The sequence below is a fragment of the Geotrypetes seraphini genome, chromosome 8, assembly GCF_902459505.1.
Source record: "Geotrypetes seraphini chromosome 8, aGeoSer1.1, whole genome shotgun sequence".
In the NCBI taxonomy this organism is placed as follows: domain Eukaryota; kingdom Metazoa; phylum Chordata; class Amphibia; order Gymnophiona; family Dermophiidae; genus Geotrypetes; species Geotrypetes seraphini.
The window spans coordinates 141854305-141872253 of NC_047091.1; the positions used below are offsets into that span (position 1 = coordinate 141854305).

Genomic DNA, 17949 nt, shown 5'->3' on the forward strand with positions numbered 1-17949 from the left:
CTTCTATCAAAGAACTATCCCCAGAATTGATTAACTTTCAGAATAAGCATCAAGAACAAAAACTACCAAACTCACGGTCCAGACATTGGAACGATTTAGTAGGACTCATGAAAGAAAATTAGCAGGTAAGGTCAAACTTCTCCTTCCTTACCGCCCACCAGAGCAGTTCAGATGTAGGGGATGTAACAAGGTACCCTTTAATCTGGGTGAGACTCAGGCCACAAAGCCCACAAAACACCTGCCCTGAAAGTGGCATCCTCTCTTTGCCACCATACCATACCATATACAGTGGTGCCTCACACAACGAACTTAATTCGTTCCAGGAGCAAGTTTGTTATGCGAAAAGTTCGTTATGTGAAACGCGTTTTCCCATAACAATACATGTTAAAAAAAATAATTCGTTCTGTAGCATAAAATATGCTAAGATGACATAAAAAAAGATAAATTTTTGGTTATTATTTTTATTTAGATACATCTAAAAACATAATTGTTTTTTAAAACAACACACATTTTTTAAATTTAAAGACAGACTAAGTAGAGTCTAATTTTACAGTGAGAGAGGGCAGAGTCTCAGCGGCAAAAACTGGGACTTAACTGTTCATTTTTTTTTTTTTTTCTACCGTGTTTCCCCGATGATAAGGCAGGGCCATCAAATAAGACAGCCCCCCCTTTTTAGAAAAAAATGTAAAATAAGGCACCCCCCCGCAAATAAGCCACCCACCGATACCTGCGCTTACCCGAATCGGGTGGTACGGTGGGTGACTCCGTGTGGTCCCTGGCACCCCCGACACGATCGGGGCAAGAGGGAGCTCAAGCCCTCTTGCCCCCCCGACTCCCCGACACGATCGGGGCAAGAGGGAGCTCAAGCCCTCTTGCCCCCCCGACTCCCCGACACGATCGGGGCAAAAGGGAGCTCAAGCCTTCTTGCCCCCCCGACTCCCCGACACGATCGGGGCAAAAGGGAGCCCAAGCCCTCTTGCCCCGCCAATTCCCCAACTCCCCGACAATATCGGGCCAGGAGGGAGCCCAAGTCCTCCTGGCCACGGCGACCCCCTAACCCCACCCTGCACTACATTACGGGCAGGAGGGATCCCAGGCCCTCCTGCCCTCGACGCAAACCCCCCCTCCCCCCAACGACCGCCCCCCCCAAGAACCTCCGACCGCCCCCCCAGCCGACCCGCGACCCCCACGACACCCCCAACCCCCTTCCCCGTACCTTTCTGTAGTTGGCCGGACAGACGGGAGCCAAACCCGCCTGTCCGGTAGGCAGCCAACGACGGAATGAGGCCGGATTGGCCCATCCGTCCCAAAGCTCCGCCTACTGGTGGGGCCTAAGGCGCCTGGGCCAATCAGAATAGGCCCGGGAGCCTTAGGTCCCTCCTGGGGGCAGGGCCTGAGGCACATGGTCGGGTTGGGCCCATGTGCCTCAGGCCCCGCCCCCAGGAGGGACCTAAGGCTCCCGGGCCTATTCTGATTGGCCCAGGCGCCTTAGGCCCCACCAGTAGGCGGAGCTTTGGGACGGATGGGCCAATCCGGCCTCATTCCGTCGTTGGCTGCCTGCCGGACAGGCGGGTTTGGCTCCCGTCTGTCCGGCCAACTACAGAAAGGTACGGGGAAGGGGGTTGGGGGTGTCGTGGGGGTCGGCCAGGGGGGTCGCGGGTCGGCTGGGGGGGCGGTCGGAGGTTCTTGGGGGGGGCGGTCGTTGGGGGGAGGGGGGGTTTGCGTCGAGGGCAGGAGGGCCTGGGATCCCTCCTGCCCGTAATGTAGTGCAGGGTGGGGTTAGGGGGTCGCCGTGGCCAGGAGGACTTGGGCTCCCTCCTGGCCCGATATTGTCGGGGAGTTGGGGAATCGGCGGGGCAAGAGGGCTTGGGCTCCTTTTTGCCCCGATCGTGTCGGGGAGTCGGGGGGGCAAGAGGGAGCCAGGCGGAGAGAGGGCAGTTAAGCGCAGTGCCTGCGCGGAAGGATGCAGCTCGGGCGACTTCGTTGTGTGAAACGAAGTTCGTTGTACGAATCAAGACATAAAGTTCGTTGTGCGCAGCGTGCGCTGTGCGAGGCGTCCGTTGTGTGAGGCACCACTGTAGTTTCTTATATCCTACAATTTTCAACAAGGAATCATTGCGGCTTACAATAAGATTTGGGATCAGTTGTTACATTTAACAATTAGGTTTTAGAAAGCATATTGGATAGTGATCTGTCATTATAAGGAGAAAAGATAAGTCTTTAACATTCGCCTGAAGCTGTAATAGGAGGGGACCTGATGTAAGTATAGGGATAGGCTATTCCAGACTTTAGAACCCAGGGATTCAAAAGTAGTCTCAAATAGTTGGATAGTGATCTGTCATTATAAGGAGAAAAGATAAGTCTTTAACATTCGCCTGAAGCTGTAATAGGAGGGGACCTGATGTAAGTATAGGGATAGGCTATTCCAGACTTTAGAACCCAGGGATTCAAAAGTAGTCTCAAATAGTTTTTTGCACTGAACATGATGAGGGGAGGGGAAGGTCAGCTTAAGACATTGTGTCTTTCTTGCTTTATGAAAGGAATGAGAAACCTTGACGTCTGATACTAGTCCACCAGAGTTTTTACCATAAATTGCTTTATAGACCATGCAGGTGATCTTGAAAAGAATCCTTTTTTTTCATTGGTAGCCAGTGTAATTCTCCCAAAAGCGGGCTAGCCCTCTCGAATTTGCCTACTCAAAAAATTAATCTAGGCATAGTATTCTAGAATAGTTGCAATCTCTTGTTTTACTTCTCAGTGATGCTGTAGTACAAGGGATTACAACAGTCTAGGTATGGGAGCAAGACAGCATGTAAACAGTTCTAAAATTAGTCTGGCTTAAAAGGGATCTTATTGTCCTTAGTTGCCTTAATCTGAAAAAGAATTTTTTGACCAGAGGGTTGATCTGATCTTCAAAGGTTAGTCAAGAGTCAAGGGTAATGCTTAGTATTTTTGAAGTTTTTTTTCAATTTTGAGGATCTCACCAATGGCCAGTACTAGAACTATGACTGGTAGCGAGTTGTAGTCCTCAAATCAAAGCACTTTGGTCTTCCTTTATTAAGTTTAAGGAAGTTCTTTAGTATCCACATGCTCATGTCCTCTATGGTCCTTGCTAGGTGCTGTAGGGTGATCTCAAAAGAATCTCTGGCTACACAAAGTAGGAAGAAATCATCTGCGTAAGAAAATGTGTATATTTGAGGGGAGGAGAATCTTTTTGCCAGGGCTCTTAAATAGATATTGAACAAGGAAGGAGATAGTGGGGATCCTTGTCGCACTCCACACAAAGCAGTACATTTTTGAGACCTCTTATTTCCCTTTCTTACTTCGTAGGTCCTATTTCCTAAGAATTCTGCAAACTATTTTAGGACTAATCCATGTATGCCGAATTCACTCAACTTTAGAAATAATAGAGAGTGGTCTACCACATAAAATGCAACAGAAATGTCATACTGCAGCAACATGGATAGTCTACCTCTGCAAAGATTCTTTACTATGCGCTCCCTGAAACCGTATTGTGAACTGTGAAATCCATCAGTCAGGTTTAAGAAATCTGAGAATTGTATATTAACACAGAATTCTAACAGTTTTGCAGGCCATGGTATTTTTGCTACCGGACTAAAGCTTTCAACATTGGATAGGTCTAAACCCAATGCCATAGGTACAGGAGTCGGGGTGATGGCAGATATTGTTTTAAGATATATACCTCTTCCCAAGCATATGTTAACAAAATTTGTCAGACATCGTAGAAATCCTGGAGTGTGCTCTAGCATATTGGCTGGGCAGATATCCAAACAAAATAATTTTTTTGAGAGTCTCCTCAGCAAATGAGATATCTCAAGAGGTAACAGGGGAGAATTCATTCCAATTTCTTCTTTACTGACATTTACAGGATCCAACTGTTGACCAAGGAGTGTTTAAAATGTCTCTCTAACTATCCTGATCTTTTCCTGTAAGTAGTTTGCCAGATTGGTTTCATCAGGTTCGTGTAAGGTGGAAATGGATGTTACATCTTTGGTAGATATTAAAGATGTGAACTATCAAGTTATTGTGGCATGCTTTTTTAGCTTCTTGTATTTTTCCCCTTCTCCAGGTAGTATAGTGCTCCTGCATTTGGTGTTTCCTCCAGAGTCTTTCCAGCTTTTTTGCTTTGGTTCTTAAGGCTATTAGCAATTCTGAAAAACATGTTATTTTTCTGCTTTGATTTTACACATTTGGTTGGAATGATCTTATCTAAAACTGATGTTATAAGGTCATGCCAGGAGGATAAGGCCTCATCTATGGGTTCCAAGTGGTCCATAATTGTGCTCTAGAATTTGCCAGATGAGATCTAGCCATGCCTTACCTTCTAAAGTTGCTGATATACATGTTAAAGGCAGTTTCAGGAAGAAATTTAAAAGGTAGTGGTCTGACCAGATAACTAGTTCCCATGTAACATGGTCTATCAAGGGAAAATTTAAATTTTTAGTTATACCAGATATGAAATATAGACAGTGCATAAGAACATAAGACTAGCCTTACTGGATCAGACTAATGGTCCATCTAGCCCAGTGGTCTCAAACATGCGGCCCCCCCCCCCAGGGACTATTTTGCGGCCCGCAATCTGTCCTCTCCACTTCACAAGTTTTCCGATTGTGGAGAGAACAATCGCGTACAGACCGCAACTGCGGCTCGCCTAAAGCAGGGGTCCCCAATCTGCTTCCCTTCCCTTCTCACTGCCCTCCCTCAAGCCACTGCAGTCGGGGAACAGGCCAGTGCCGAGGTCTTAGCTCTCCCTGCTTATCTTCCCCAGCTCAGAGCCGACCAATTCTCGCCACCCGATGTCAATTCTAATGTCGGGGAGGAAGTTCTGGGCTGGCCCGGAACTTCCTCTCCGACTGTTAAAGGAAAGATTTATAAACTATAAAGAGTTTTACCTCATGCAAAGTTGTCATTTCTTTAATAAGACATTAACTATTTTTTCTGCGGCCCTCCAAGTACCTACAAATCCAAAATGTGGCCCCACTAAGGGTTTGAGTTTGAGACCACTGATCTAGCCCATCCTCACCATTATGAGTAGGTTTATATGGAGAAGTAGTAAAGTTGAGTTACTCCAGTAGGTTATTAAAAGATATAGGTTTTGGGGTTGTCATGTAATTCTAAATGTAGGTTTAAGTCTCCTAAAACTATCAAGTGGCTAAAGGCTGTGGCATAATGAGAGATCAGATTGAAAAGTCAATTCACTATCTTGTTCCAATTACCAGGAGGTCTGTACATTAATAGCATTCCTATTTTTCCCTTCTGGACTCTTCATACTACAGATCATATATTCTAAACCTTAAGAATATAAAAACTGCCATACTGAGGTCAAGAACCTAGCTAGATCCCAAATAGTAAAACAGATTTTATGTTGCTTATCCTAGGAATAAGCAGTAGATTTCCCCAAACCATCACATTATTGCTATCTAATAATGTTAAAGAAAGAAATGATTTATATGAGTAGCTGCAACAACATCAAGGCAATAATGCTTTGAAAAGGAATGTAATGCTGCCCATGTAGCCACTTTGCAAATCTCTGTACATAATACAGCATCATGCAAATCATCTAGCTGAATGAGCCCCGAGAACCTCTTGTAATGTACAATGTATGCTAACACCATTATTTCTTTTTAAGCAAACAGGCTATCATGGATTTCATTGCTATTTCTCCTTTCTTTGTGCTCCCAAAGAGATTAACTTCTCCATTCTTCAAAACTCTGTGGTACTCTCCAGATAAGTCAACAGCTCTATGTACATTCAGGCAATGTAACAAATGAAACTCTTCACTACAATCTTCCTTCTTAATGGAAGGAAGATCTATCACTTGATTAACACGAAAAACACACACTGACATTAACTTCAGCAAACTGACACTCCTGCTTTGGGCTCTCTATGAGAAAGGGCCTGTAATTCAGAAAACCCTTTTGTAGAAGAAAGAGCACTAAGTTGGGGGAAGGGGTGTTCATGGTATAACCAAAGCAGCTTACATATTACATACAGGTACTAAGTTAAGATTCCAGGGTGGAAGATCAACATGGCACATCAGAGAGTGAAGGTGCAAAATTATTTTCAAAGAATGGGTCACGTCTGGTTGAGAAGACAAGCAAAAGACAATGCTGAACATATACAAATACTGTCATTACACTTTCAGAGAACTACATAGAAACATGATGGTGGATAAAGGCCAAGTGGCCCATCTAGTCTGCCCATCCACAGTAACCATTATCTCTTTCTCTCTCTGAGAGATCCCACGTGACTATCTCAGGCCCTCTTGAATTCAGACACAGTCTCTGTTTCCACCACCTCTTCCAGGAGACTGTTCCACGCATCTACCACCCTTTCCATAAAAAAGTATTTCCTCAGATTACTCTGGAGCCTATCACCTCTTAACTTCATCCTATGCCCTCTCACAGACAAACTCTTCTTCAGGTCCTCCTGGGAAGGAAACTGAAGCTGAGGACACAGAAGATAGCATTCTCAGAGATCCTGCCAGTACTGAGGGCAGATGTGAAGAGGCAGACCGAACTACAAGCAATAAACGCATGGCTGAGGAGATGGTGCGAAGAAGAAGGTTTCCACTTTGTGAGGAACTGGGCAACTTTTTTTGGGAAGAACAAGCTCTTCAGGAGGGATGGACTACACCTGAGCACGGCAGGAACGAGACTGCTAGCAAACAACGTCGAGAGGAATAGAGCAGGCTTTAAACTAAGAAGAAGGGGAAAGCCGACAGTCGACCTGAAGTCGACGGTTCGGACGAGAGTATCCAAAGAAGATACTGAGCGGGAAAAATGCTGGGAAGAAACAAAAGACGAACAACAGGAGTCTAAGGAACAAGAGAAACTGGAGAACAAAAAGAAGAGCAAACAGCAGGAGCTAGAAGAACAGGTAAAAATGAGGAAACAGGTTGCGGATGAAAAAGACACGCCAAAGAAAGGAACATAAATCAGGGGCTGGCAGCTCATGAGGGGGACGGCAAGAGGAGCAAATCACAAGGAATGGAGATCAAGAAGAAAAACTGTCGACAATAGAGGTAAGCCATGAGGATGTCCTCCAACAGATAGATAGATTGAAAAGCGACAAATCACCAGGCCCGGACGGAATCCACCCAAGGGTATTAAAAGAACTAAGAAATGAAATAGCGGAAATACTCCAACGAGTTTGCAACCTATCCTTGAAAACTGGGGAGATCCCGGAAATGTTACACCTATCTTTAAAAAGGGATCGAGAGGTGACTCGAGGAACTACAGGCCAGTAAGTTTGATGGTAGAAGCACTGTTAAAAGACAGCATCTGTCAGCACACAGAAAAAAATGGACTAATGAAAGCGAGCCAACATGGCTTCTGCAAAGGAAGATCATGCCAAATGAACTTACTGCACTTCATTGAAGGGATAAACAGCCAGATGGACAAAGGGGAATCCTTAGACATCATTTATCTCGACTTCCAAAAAGCCTTTGACAAGGTACCCCCCATGAGCGGCTACTTAGAAAGCTGTGGAATCACGGGGTGGAAGGGGACGTATACAGATGGGTTAAACACTGGTTGGCAGGCAGAAAGCAAAGGTTTAGAGTGAAAGGCCATTATTCGGACTGGAGGAGGGCCACGAGCGGTGTTCCGCAGGGGTCGGTACTTGGACCGCTGCTGTTCAATGTATTTATTAATAACCTGTAAAGTGTGAAGTTATAAAATTTGCGGATGACACTAAACTCTGTAGCAGGGTTAGAACTGCGGAGGAATGTGAAGACCTACAAAGGGACCTACAAACTGGAGGAGTGGGTGAATAAATGGCAGATGAACTTCAATGTAGAGAAATGCAAGGTCATGCATATAGGGAAAAAGAACTCGATGTTCAGCTACAAAATGGGGGGATTAGTACTAGGGGAAAGTAACCTTGAAAAAGACTTGGGTATGCTGGTGGATACAACAATGAAGTCAACGGCACAATGCGCAGCAGCCTCAAAGAAAGCAAACAGAATGTTGGGTATTATTAAGAAGGGCATTACAAACAGAACAAAGGAAGTCATCATGTCACTGTATCGTGCGATGGTGCGCCCGCATCTGGAGTACTGTGTCCAATACTGGTCACCGTACCTTAATAAGGACATGGCGATACTTGAGAGGGTTCAGAGAAGAGCGACAAGAATGATAAAAGGTATGGAAAACCTTTCATATGCAGACAGGTTAGAAAGGCTGGGGCTCTACTCCCTGGAAAAGCGGAGACTCAGAGGAGACATGGTAGAGACTTACAAGATCATGAAGGGCATAGAGAAGGTGGAGAGGGACATATTCTTCAGCCTATTGGGAACCACAAGAACAAGGGGGCACTCGGAGAAATTGAAAGGGGACAGGTTTAGAACCAATGCTAGGAAATTCTTTTTCACTCAGAGGGTGATGGGCACCTGGAATGCACTTCCGGAGGTTGTGATAGGACAGAGTACATTACGGGGTTTCAAAGAAGGATTGGATAAATTCCTGAAGGATACGGGGATTGAGGGATACAGGTAGAGATAGGATTATGAAAGGGTATAGATAGAAGGATAAAGGGGATTGAAGGGTTTTAGACAAAGGATCACCTTACAGGTCATGGACCTGATGGGCAGCCGTGGGAGCGGACTGCTGGGCGCAATGGACCTCTGGTCTGACCCAGTGGAGGCAACTTCTTATGTTCTTATATAGGGTGGCAAAACTTGCAAAGGAACAAATCCCCCTTTCCTTCCCAATGTTGTTAACTCTCATCTGAGGTACTCCAAGCTATCCTTTTATATACTGGCTAGGCTGTAATGGTGAAGTTCTACTATATTTGTGTTGTTCTGCAAACATCCCAGCCAGCTAGGGAGGCAGATCCAAACCAAGAGAATTAAACAGACAGGAACAGCTTCCAAGCCTTTGATCAATGCACAAGCTAGATAAATCTTTTACAGCAGGAATGTAATGTCAACACAGAAGGACTTTATGCTTAGGCTCAAACTAGTCCTCAGAACTTTTACTCAATTGAGTTTTCAGGATATCCCTAATGAATACTGACAGGATTAAGGGCAAAGGGAGGGAGACTGGGCACTAGTTTGAGCAAAATTGCTCTTATGTAAATAATATAGTGCTCTAACAGGCAGAGGTCACACTAAATACAAGTAATGTGTACAACATGGTGGAAGCTTGCCATCTTGCAGGCCATTCATTTATTTGGTTTTGTTTTATAGCTAATTAGGCTAATTACTCAACTTACTGTTGTCATTGCCTTTCTTTGAACTATTTTGCACATTTAAGATGCTTTTCTTTTTTTCTTGCAGTTCAAGCATCAATTTAATTTCCACGACCTAAAAGGAAATTATGAAGAGGGTAAACACACAAAAGAACAAAATATACAGGAGGTAATTTTAGAAGTGTTATATATATATATAAAATGTCATTTTCATACATAAACTGGCAAAGAATAGGGTTAAATGATCATAAGAAAGGTGAATAGTGGAATCCACCAGGGATTGTTCTGGGACTGGTGCTTTTTTTTAACTTGAAGCTTTATTGTCATCCAATTCCATAAGGCAAAAAAACCCCCCAGAACATATCATTTTATACAAACAACTGAGACCAGACAGGCAGGTGCATAAGGTTCCTTTAATGCACCCATCTTATAAAATTCCATAGATTCACAATTTTCCATTTATCCCCCCATCCCCCTTTAAGAGCCATTAATAGATTTCCAAAGTTCAAACCATTTCCACTGTCGAGCAAACTTTCCCATTTTAGAAAATTTCAGTGCAGTAAGCTTATACAAAACATAACAATCATCCAGTTTTTGAGCCACTAACTCCCAATCATGCATCACTGGCTGTTTCCAGACAGCCTCCAGTACTAGCCTCGCAGCAGTCAGAACAGCTTACAAATGGCCACCTCTCCCTCCTCAAAATCAGGCCCATACTGGTGTAGAAATATGATTTGTGTTGAGTCATTTTCCTTTGTACCAATAAAATTAAGAACAAAAGACCTACTGGGTCAGACCAATGGTCCATCAAGCCCAGTAGCCCATTCTCAAAGTGGCCAATCCAGGTCCCTAGTACCTGGCAAAATCCCAAAGAGTAGCAACATTCCATGCTACCGATCCAGGGCAAGCAGTGGCTTCCCTCATATCTTTCAGAATAAGAGACTATGGACTTTTCCTCCATGAAATTGGTGGTGTTTGAAGAAAATAGTACACTGATTCTCCATCTTCTCTACTTTTGCTTTCCTGTGTTGCTGATCTGTGGGGAGTTTGTTATTCTAGGGTTTTCTTTTTTTAATGTTTAATTATCCCATTATTGATTATTATAATTCATTGTACCTAGATTTAACAGCATGCAAATTACTTACCCTGGAAGTAGTTTCAAAACACAGCAGCCCATCTTTTAATTAATTTATCCTAGTTTACTTTTAAGCGAATATCTCCAATTTTGAAGAAACTACACTGGTTATCTATACTCTGGAGAGTGAAGTTTAAGATTTTATCTTTAATTCATAAAGCCTTGAATGACAGTGCACTCTTAGCAATTGTTAATTCCTTAAGAATTTATAGACCTCTAAGAGCCTTACGATCTGCAGATAAATTACTGCTTGATGTCCCATCTTTTCACCAAATAAGGCTGAATGAACATTGATTTTCACGTGAAGGGTGTTACTCTTTGGAATACTCTTCCTCTAGATCTACATAAGATAACCTCTATAACAATTTAGGAAACGTCTGAGGGCATACTTTTGCTGATGTATAATTTTTGCTATGAAAGGTTTTGCTTATCCTATATAATAAAAGGCTAACTCGCGCATGCGCAGTTCTATTTGCGTGTTCCGTGCGCTGTAGGTCTGTGGCCGAAGGAGTGCGCATGCGCGCGAATACGTCACCACCCGATCGCCTCCACAAGCCGGACCGCAGCCAGACGACGTTCTCCGTTTCTCCTGTCGCCGCCGCTGATCTCCGTTTCGCCTTTGCCGCCCACCCCCTTCTCTTCACGCGGGCCCGAATGGCGATTCCAGCAGCGTGTACATCAGTCTCCACACTCTGCTTCGGGCCCTTCTGCCCTGATTTGCTCTGCCGCGTCTCTGATGATGTCATCAGGGACGTGCCAGAGTAAATCAGGGCAGAAGGGCCCGAAGCAGCGTGTGGAGACTGATAAAAGCGCTGCTGGAATCACCACCCGCGGGAAGGGGAAGGGGAAGGGGAAGGGACAGGGGGGGGTAGAGGAAACGCTAATGCTGCTGCACAGGGAACTGGTGGTGGGGGGGGAGGGGAAGGGAATGCTGCTTTGGATGGACAGACAGACAGAGAGAGGAAGGGAAACACAAAGAAAATAAGAAATACACAGGGGCAGGTGCTCAGGGAACTGGTGTGGGGAGAGGGAAATGGAGGGGGATGGAATGCTGCTTTGGATAGGCAGAGAGAGGAAGGGAAACACAAAGAAAATAAGAAAGGCACAGGGAACTGGTGTGGGGGGAGGGGGATAGAATGCTGGACAGACAGAGAGAGGAAGGGAAACACAAATAAAATAAGAAATACACAGGGGCAGGTGCTCAGGGAACTGGTGTGGGGGAGGGAAATGGAGGGGGATGGAATGCTGCTTTGGATAGGCAGAGAGAGGAAGGGAAACACAAAGAAAATAAGAAAGGCACAGGGAACTGGTGTGGGGGGAGGGGGATAGAATGCTGGACAGACAGAGAGAGGAAGGGAAACACAAATAAAATAAGAAAGACACAGGGGCAGGTGCACAGGGAACTGGTGTGGGGGGAGGGGGATGGAATGCTGCTTTGGACAGACAGACAGAGGGAGGAAGGGAGACAGAAAGGAAAGAAGAAAGACACAGGGTCAGGGAGATACACAGAAAGACAGACAGGCAAAGGGGGCCAGGGACAGAGACAGACAGAAAGGACAGCGGGAGCCGCGTCAGGAGGGGTGCGGGATGCGGCAGTGGGAACTTTTCCAATGGGTGCAACTGGGCAGCTGTCGGGAACCTCTGATCAGGGGCAGAGCAAGGTAAGAGTATCATAGGGATAAGAAGGAGGAGGGAGGATAAAAAAGGAAGGGATGCCTACTGCTGGACAGGGGGAGAAGGAAAGAGATGCTGATGGACAGGGGAGGTGAAGAAAAAACAACGGAGGACTAATGTTGGACAGGGGGAGAAGGAAAGAGGTGCTGCTGGACAGGGGGGAGGTAAAACAAAGGGAGAAGGGCTGCTGCTGCATAAGGAGAGCAGTGAAGGGGTGGTGGTGGACACAGTGGAGGTAAAAGGAAGGGAAAATGGACAGGGGGAGCAGGCAAGGGGTGGTGATGGACAGCCAAGGAAAAAGAAAGGCAGAAAGAAAGAAAGCGGCTAAGGAGAGAGAGAGAAAAAAAGACAGACACACACACATATGTTCTAGCACCCGTTAATGTAACGGGCTTAAAGACTAGTACTTCTATAAAGGTCATGACATTGCAATAAACACACTCTGCTGTATAGATTTTTGCTGTTATTCTATTTGGTTGCTGTATATTATTTAGTTTTTGTTGATTTTAAACATTTTTGTTGATGTTAGTTTTAATGTAGATTTTATGTCACTATGGGACTCATTTTCAAAGCACTAAGACACACAAAGTACCATAGGTTTCTATGGTACTTTATGTGTCTGTTTTGAAAACGAGTCTCTATGTGTGTTTTTATGTCACTCACACCTGCTGGAGACTGAAAGGAATAGATGAAGGTATCTCTTAAGTACTATTCCACAGTTTTGTTTCAGTCTCCACCTGCTGGTCATGATGAGATATATACCCACTTGTAAGATTAACCTCTACTGGTTGGGAGAGTGCTAAAAAAGGAGCAATTTTTGAAGAAGTGATGTGTTTATCTGGTTCTTGGTGTGATTAGGCAGGCCTTCAAAGTATATTTTATAACAGCAACACATATAGATTTGAGATTTGATTGTTTTATTATTTTACTATTAGAATTGTTATTGTTGAGATGTTTGCTATGATATTTTATGAAAAAAAAAATTAACTTTTGCTCTTAATCTTTCCTTTTCTATTTTAATGGAGTTCTTTTCTTGAAGAATATGAACTATGTATTGTAAACTGCTTGAATCCTTTTAGGCTGTTATCTATAATAATAAAACCCTAGAGCACGCATGCGCTCTTGAAAATCCGTGATTCCTGGCGCCGTGAGGTGTGCTTCTGTGGCAGTATTCTATTTAACACCTCACGGCGCTTGCAGGCACGGGGCTGGAGGCACGTGCTGTGGCTGAAGGCGCGCGACTGTGGAGCTGTGTCAACGGCGGTCGGCTTCAGGCACGTTTGTCGGACCGGTGGGAGAGTGGCGGTTGCGGTTTGACAGCGGCAGCGCCGGCATTCGGTTCCGGTGCTGCTTTCTAGGAGGTTGTGCAGCGGCTGTTATAAGATAAAAAAATAAAAAATACTACGGCTCAGGGAAGTGGAGGGGGAGAGGGGAAGGGGGCTACTTTGGAGAGAGGGGTGTGCTGGGAGGCCGACAGACAGAAGGGGGCCAGAAGAGACAGAGAAATACAGGCAAGGGGCCAAGGACAGAGACAGGGGGCCAGGCAGAGAGACAGACTGAAAGAAAAACAGGGGGCCAGGCAGAGAGAGACAGAAAGAAAGATAGGGGTCAGGCAGAAAGACAGAGAGACAGAAAAACAGGGGGCCAGGCAGAGAGACAGCCAGAAAGATAAACAGAGCGCCAGGCTGAAAGATAGACAGAAAGAAAGACAGCCATCTACACAGCGGCCAAGGAAAGAGAGAAAGAAAGAAAGAATGACAGACAGACAGTGGGCCAGAAAGACAGCCAGCCAGCCACCAAGGACAGAAAGAGAAAGAAAAAAAACAAGACAGATAGCGGCCAAGGAGACAGAGAGAAAGAAAGAATGACAGACAAACAGAGGGCCAGAGAGAAAGACAGAAAGGGAAAAAGACAGACAGAAGGAAAGACAAACAGACAAGGGGTCAGAGAGACAGATAGAAAGAAAGACAGACAGACAGCCATCCAGACAGTGGCCAAGGAGAGAGAGAGAGAATGGAACAATGACAGACAGAACAGGATGCCAGAAAGACAGACAGACAGAAAAACAGACAGCCAGCAGCCAAGGAGAGAGAGAGAGAAAGAAAAAAAATACAGAGACAGACAGCGGCCAAGGAGAGAGAGAGAAAGAAAAAAAGACATACAGACGGCCAGCGGCCAAGGAGAAAGAGAGAAAGAATGATATACAGACAGGGGGACAGAGAGACAGACAGAAATAAAGACAGACAGCAAGAAGCCAAGAAAAGAAAGAGAGAAACAAACAAAAAAAAAAAGACAGATAGTAGGCAAGGGAGAGAGACAGAAAGAAAAGGGCCAGGGAGAGAGAAAGAAAGACATACATCCTATATAATGTTCCCTGCCACTGTGTTTTCTGATCCGTGGCCGGATTCTATTTTAGAACGCAGCGGCAGAGAACACTCTGGCCACTCCCCTCCTCCCATCCTTGCTCACCAACCACTGGAGGAAGCACAGGCAAGCTCTCTCCCTGCCCGCCACCCTGTCACTCCTCACACGCGCACGACGCCGAGCCAACAGGCCACTGCCCAGCAGAAGCCCCAACACACCGCCGACCACAAGGGAATTGCGCACAGGAGCCCCACCCCGACACAACCCTCCAAGACAAGCAGCACGGACATGGAGCCCCGAAGGCAGCCCGAGAACACGTGCTGACTCTGCCGAAAAGGCCCGGCGCACAGCTCCACCTGTGCAACCACTGCGTGCCAACTAAAGAAAACGCCACGGACACCCGCCCGCAAGGTAGGCCCTCAGGATGACGCCTGCAGCTCCGAGCAGCCAGCGCTCCCGACATGCAGCCCGCCAGGAAGATGTGCTGTTGGACCGGGGGAGCAAGGAAGAGGGACAGGGGGAGCAGGGAAGAGGTGCTACTGGACCATGGGAGCAGGGAAGAGGGACAGGGGAAGCAGGGAAGAGGTGCTACTGGACCGGGGAGCAAGGAAGAGGGACAGGGGGAGCATGGAAGAGGTGCTACTGGACCGTGGGAGCAGGGAAGAGGGACAGGGGGAGGAGGGAAGAGGTGCTACTGGGCCGGGGAGCAGGGAAGAGGGACAGGGGGAGCAAGGAAGAGGAGCTACTGGACCGTGGGAGCAAGGAAGAGGGACAGGGGGAGGAGGGAAGAGGTGCTACTGGACTGTGGGAGCAGGGAAGAGGTACTACTGGACTGTGGGAGCAAGGAAGAGGGACAGGGGGAGCAGGGAAGAGGTGCTGCTGGACAGGGAAGTGGAATGGGGAGGAAAATGCTGCTGGTGAGAAAAGGGGGCTCGGGCTGAAAGGGAACAGATGGGAGAAGGAGGCTTGGGGGGGGTAAAAATGGGTTTGGAGCTGGGGCTGAAAATAGGGGACATGTGAGGGAAGGAGGCTTTACTAGCACCCATTAATGTTAACCCTTTCAGGACCAAGGGACATATTTGTCCCATAACTTTAAAATCCTATAAATTTTGATTGGGATAGTCTACAGTTCTAAATTTGATATGTACGGATTCCATATGATACTGCCTTTATGTAAACAAACTGGTTCCGACATTCATTCATTAGCGTCGTTGCTAGATTGACGAGAAGATTCACTTGCCACACTGTCCATAAGCCAGAAGTGTGATTTTTTTAAATAAAAATAATGATATTTCACAAAAAAAATCAATTTTTTGGCATCTGCAAGCCCTTTTTACCATAAAAATGTCGTCAAAACCACAAAAATTGGCCTACGATCCTTATGGTCCTGAAAGGGTTAACAAGCTTAAACACTAGTGTGGTATATAAAGTTCTTAATAAACATAAACATATAGAGAGAAAACTTTCCATAGAGGCATTTGTAGCTTCGACTATCAGCTAACTTGTCATTTGGAACTAGGTTTGGGAGAAGAGCTTGAGGTAGGAATTGTACCTAACTTGAAAGGCAAAAATGTGCATTTTGGAGCTCAGCTCCTTAATAAGCTCAAAATTTGCTATGCATTTTACAAAAGCTCAATGAACACAGAACAAATTGTACAAGAATACAGAAATTCTCCAAAACACCACAATAAAAATTATCATGAAAAGAAAAAAATTTGATCATGTAACTCCACTGTTAAAGGAAAATCACTGGTTACCGGAAACCATAGAATTACTTACAAAATAGCTTTACTCACTCATAAAATATTAGTAAACAAAGCCCCAGCATTTTTAGAAAGATTTCTAATACCATACATCCCTGTAAAATCTTTACGATCAGAAGAAAATTCTTTGTTAGTAATTCCATTTTCTGGGACACCAGTCCGCAAAGTGGTATAAAATTATATCTAATTATTTGAATAAGAAACCTAAAAATGGATTAAGAGATATTTGGAGCATTGAGATTAAGCATCAGATTAATGCATCTCAATGGCCACGTATTTGGTCTTGGAGAATTAAAGGTACGATGTCGGCATCTATTAGGCAAACATGGTTCTTTTTGTTGCATAGAGCATTCTGATCCCCTACTAGATTACAAAAATTAGATTGCTCTAAGTCTAACAGATGCTGGCATTGTAAAATTGAAGTTGGAACTTTAGACCATCTTTTATTTTATTGTCCATGTATTCAGGCATTTTGGATATCAATCTGGGATCAAGTTAACCTAATGATGGAGAGTCATGTGGCATTGTCCTATGACACAGTGGTTTTTGGAATGTGCATGAGGGCTAAATGCCAAATATCTGCAGCAAACAATAAATTACTGATGATTCTTACTGGTGTGGGAATTCAGCAAATAACGACTAATTGGAAAGACTGTTCTAGACTGAATTGTAGTTTCTGGTGGAACTCAGTATGCCATATGTATAAGATGGAAAGATTTCTTGCAGTACAGAGGGGGCATTTTAAAAGGTTTCAGGAGGTGTGGAGGCCATTAATTGAATATTATAATGATTAAACTAAACTAAACTAAACTAAACCTTGGGTTTATATACCGCACCATCTCCACGAATGCGGAGCTCGGCACGGTTTACAGGAAGAAAGATGAGAGAGGAACTACAGTGGAGAGATTAAAGAGTTAGGTGTAAAGGGGGAAGGTGAGAGGCCTAAGAGGGGGGAAGTGTTACAGTTTTGAGAATAGCCAGGTTTTTAGGTGTTTGCGGAAGAGTTGGAGGGAGCTTGAGGTTCGGAGAGGGGAGGTGAGGTTATTCCAGATCTCAGTGATTCTAAAGGGGAGGGATGACCCAAGTTTGCCTACATGGGAAATACCTTTTATGGAAGGGAAGGATAGTTTAAAAATTTGGGAGGATCTGGAGGAAGTAGGGGTTGGGGAGTTCCAGGATAGAGGGATAACAGCAGGAAGGATGCCATGTAGGATCTTGTAGGCCAGACACGCACATTTGAAGTGGATCCTGGGGATTACTGGGAGCCAATGGAGCTTAGACAGGAGTGGTGAGACGTGATCAAATTTGCTTTTCGCGAAAACAAGCTTAGCTGCAGCGTTCTGAATCCGCTGAAGTCTGTGGAGGCTTTTCTTGGTTAGGCTGAGGTAGATAGAATTGCAATAATCCAATCTGGAGAGGATGATGGATTGTACTAGGACTGCGAAGTGTTTTTGGTGAAAATAGGGTCTGACTTTCCTTAGCATGTGAAGGCTGAAGAAGCATTTCTGCACCAGGGATTGGAGATGTTCGTTGAAGGATAGAGAAGAGTCTAAGGTGACACCCAGAACTTTGCTTGAGAACTCGAGCTGTAATGGGGGGCCGGTGGACAATGGGATGGAGGAAGGTAGATGGTCTAATTTTTGGCCGAGCCAAAGGAGTTTTGTTTTGGACTCGTTTAGTTTCATATGCATTTTGAATGCCCAGGATTGGAGGTTCTTTATGCATGAGGATATGTTCGTGGAGAGGTTAGTGAGGTTCGAGTCGGTCTCAAGGAGGACGAGGATGTCATCAGCGTAAGTG

The 17949-nt window shown here is 45.2% G+C and overlaps 1 protein-coding gene across 4 annotated transcripts in view; it reads right to left on the reverse strand.

Moving 5' to 3' along the window:
• The window catches only part of LOC117364636 (E1A-binding protein p400-like), a 203503-nt gene that overhangs the window by 134761 nt on the left and 50793 nt on the right, over nucleotides 1–17949 (reverse strand). For all 4 annotated transcript variants that reach the window (XM_033954039.1, XM_033954040.1, XM_033954038.1 and 1 more), the window contains one exon: nucleotides 9238–9328. In XM_033954039.1, coding sequence (XP_033809930.1) covers nucleotides 9238–9328 — 91 coding nt within the window. The remainder of the gene's footprint in view (nucleotides 1–9237; nucleotides 9329–17949) is intronic.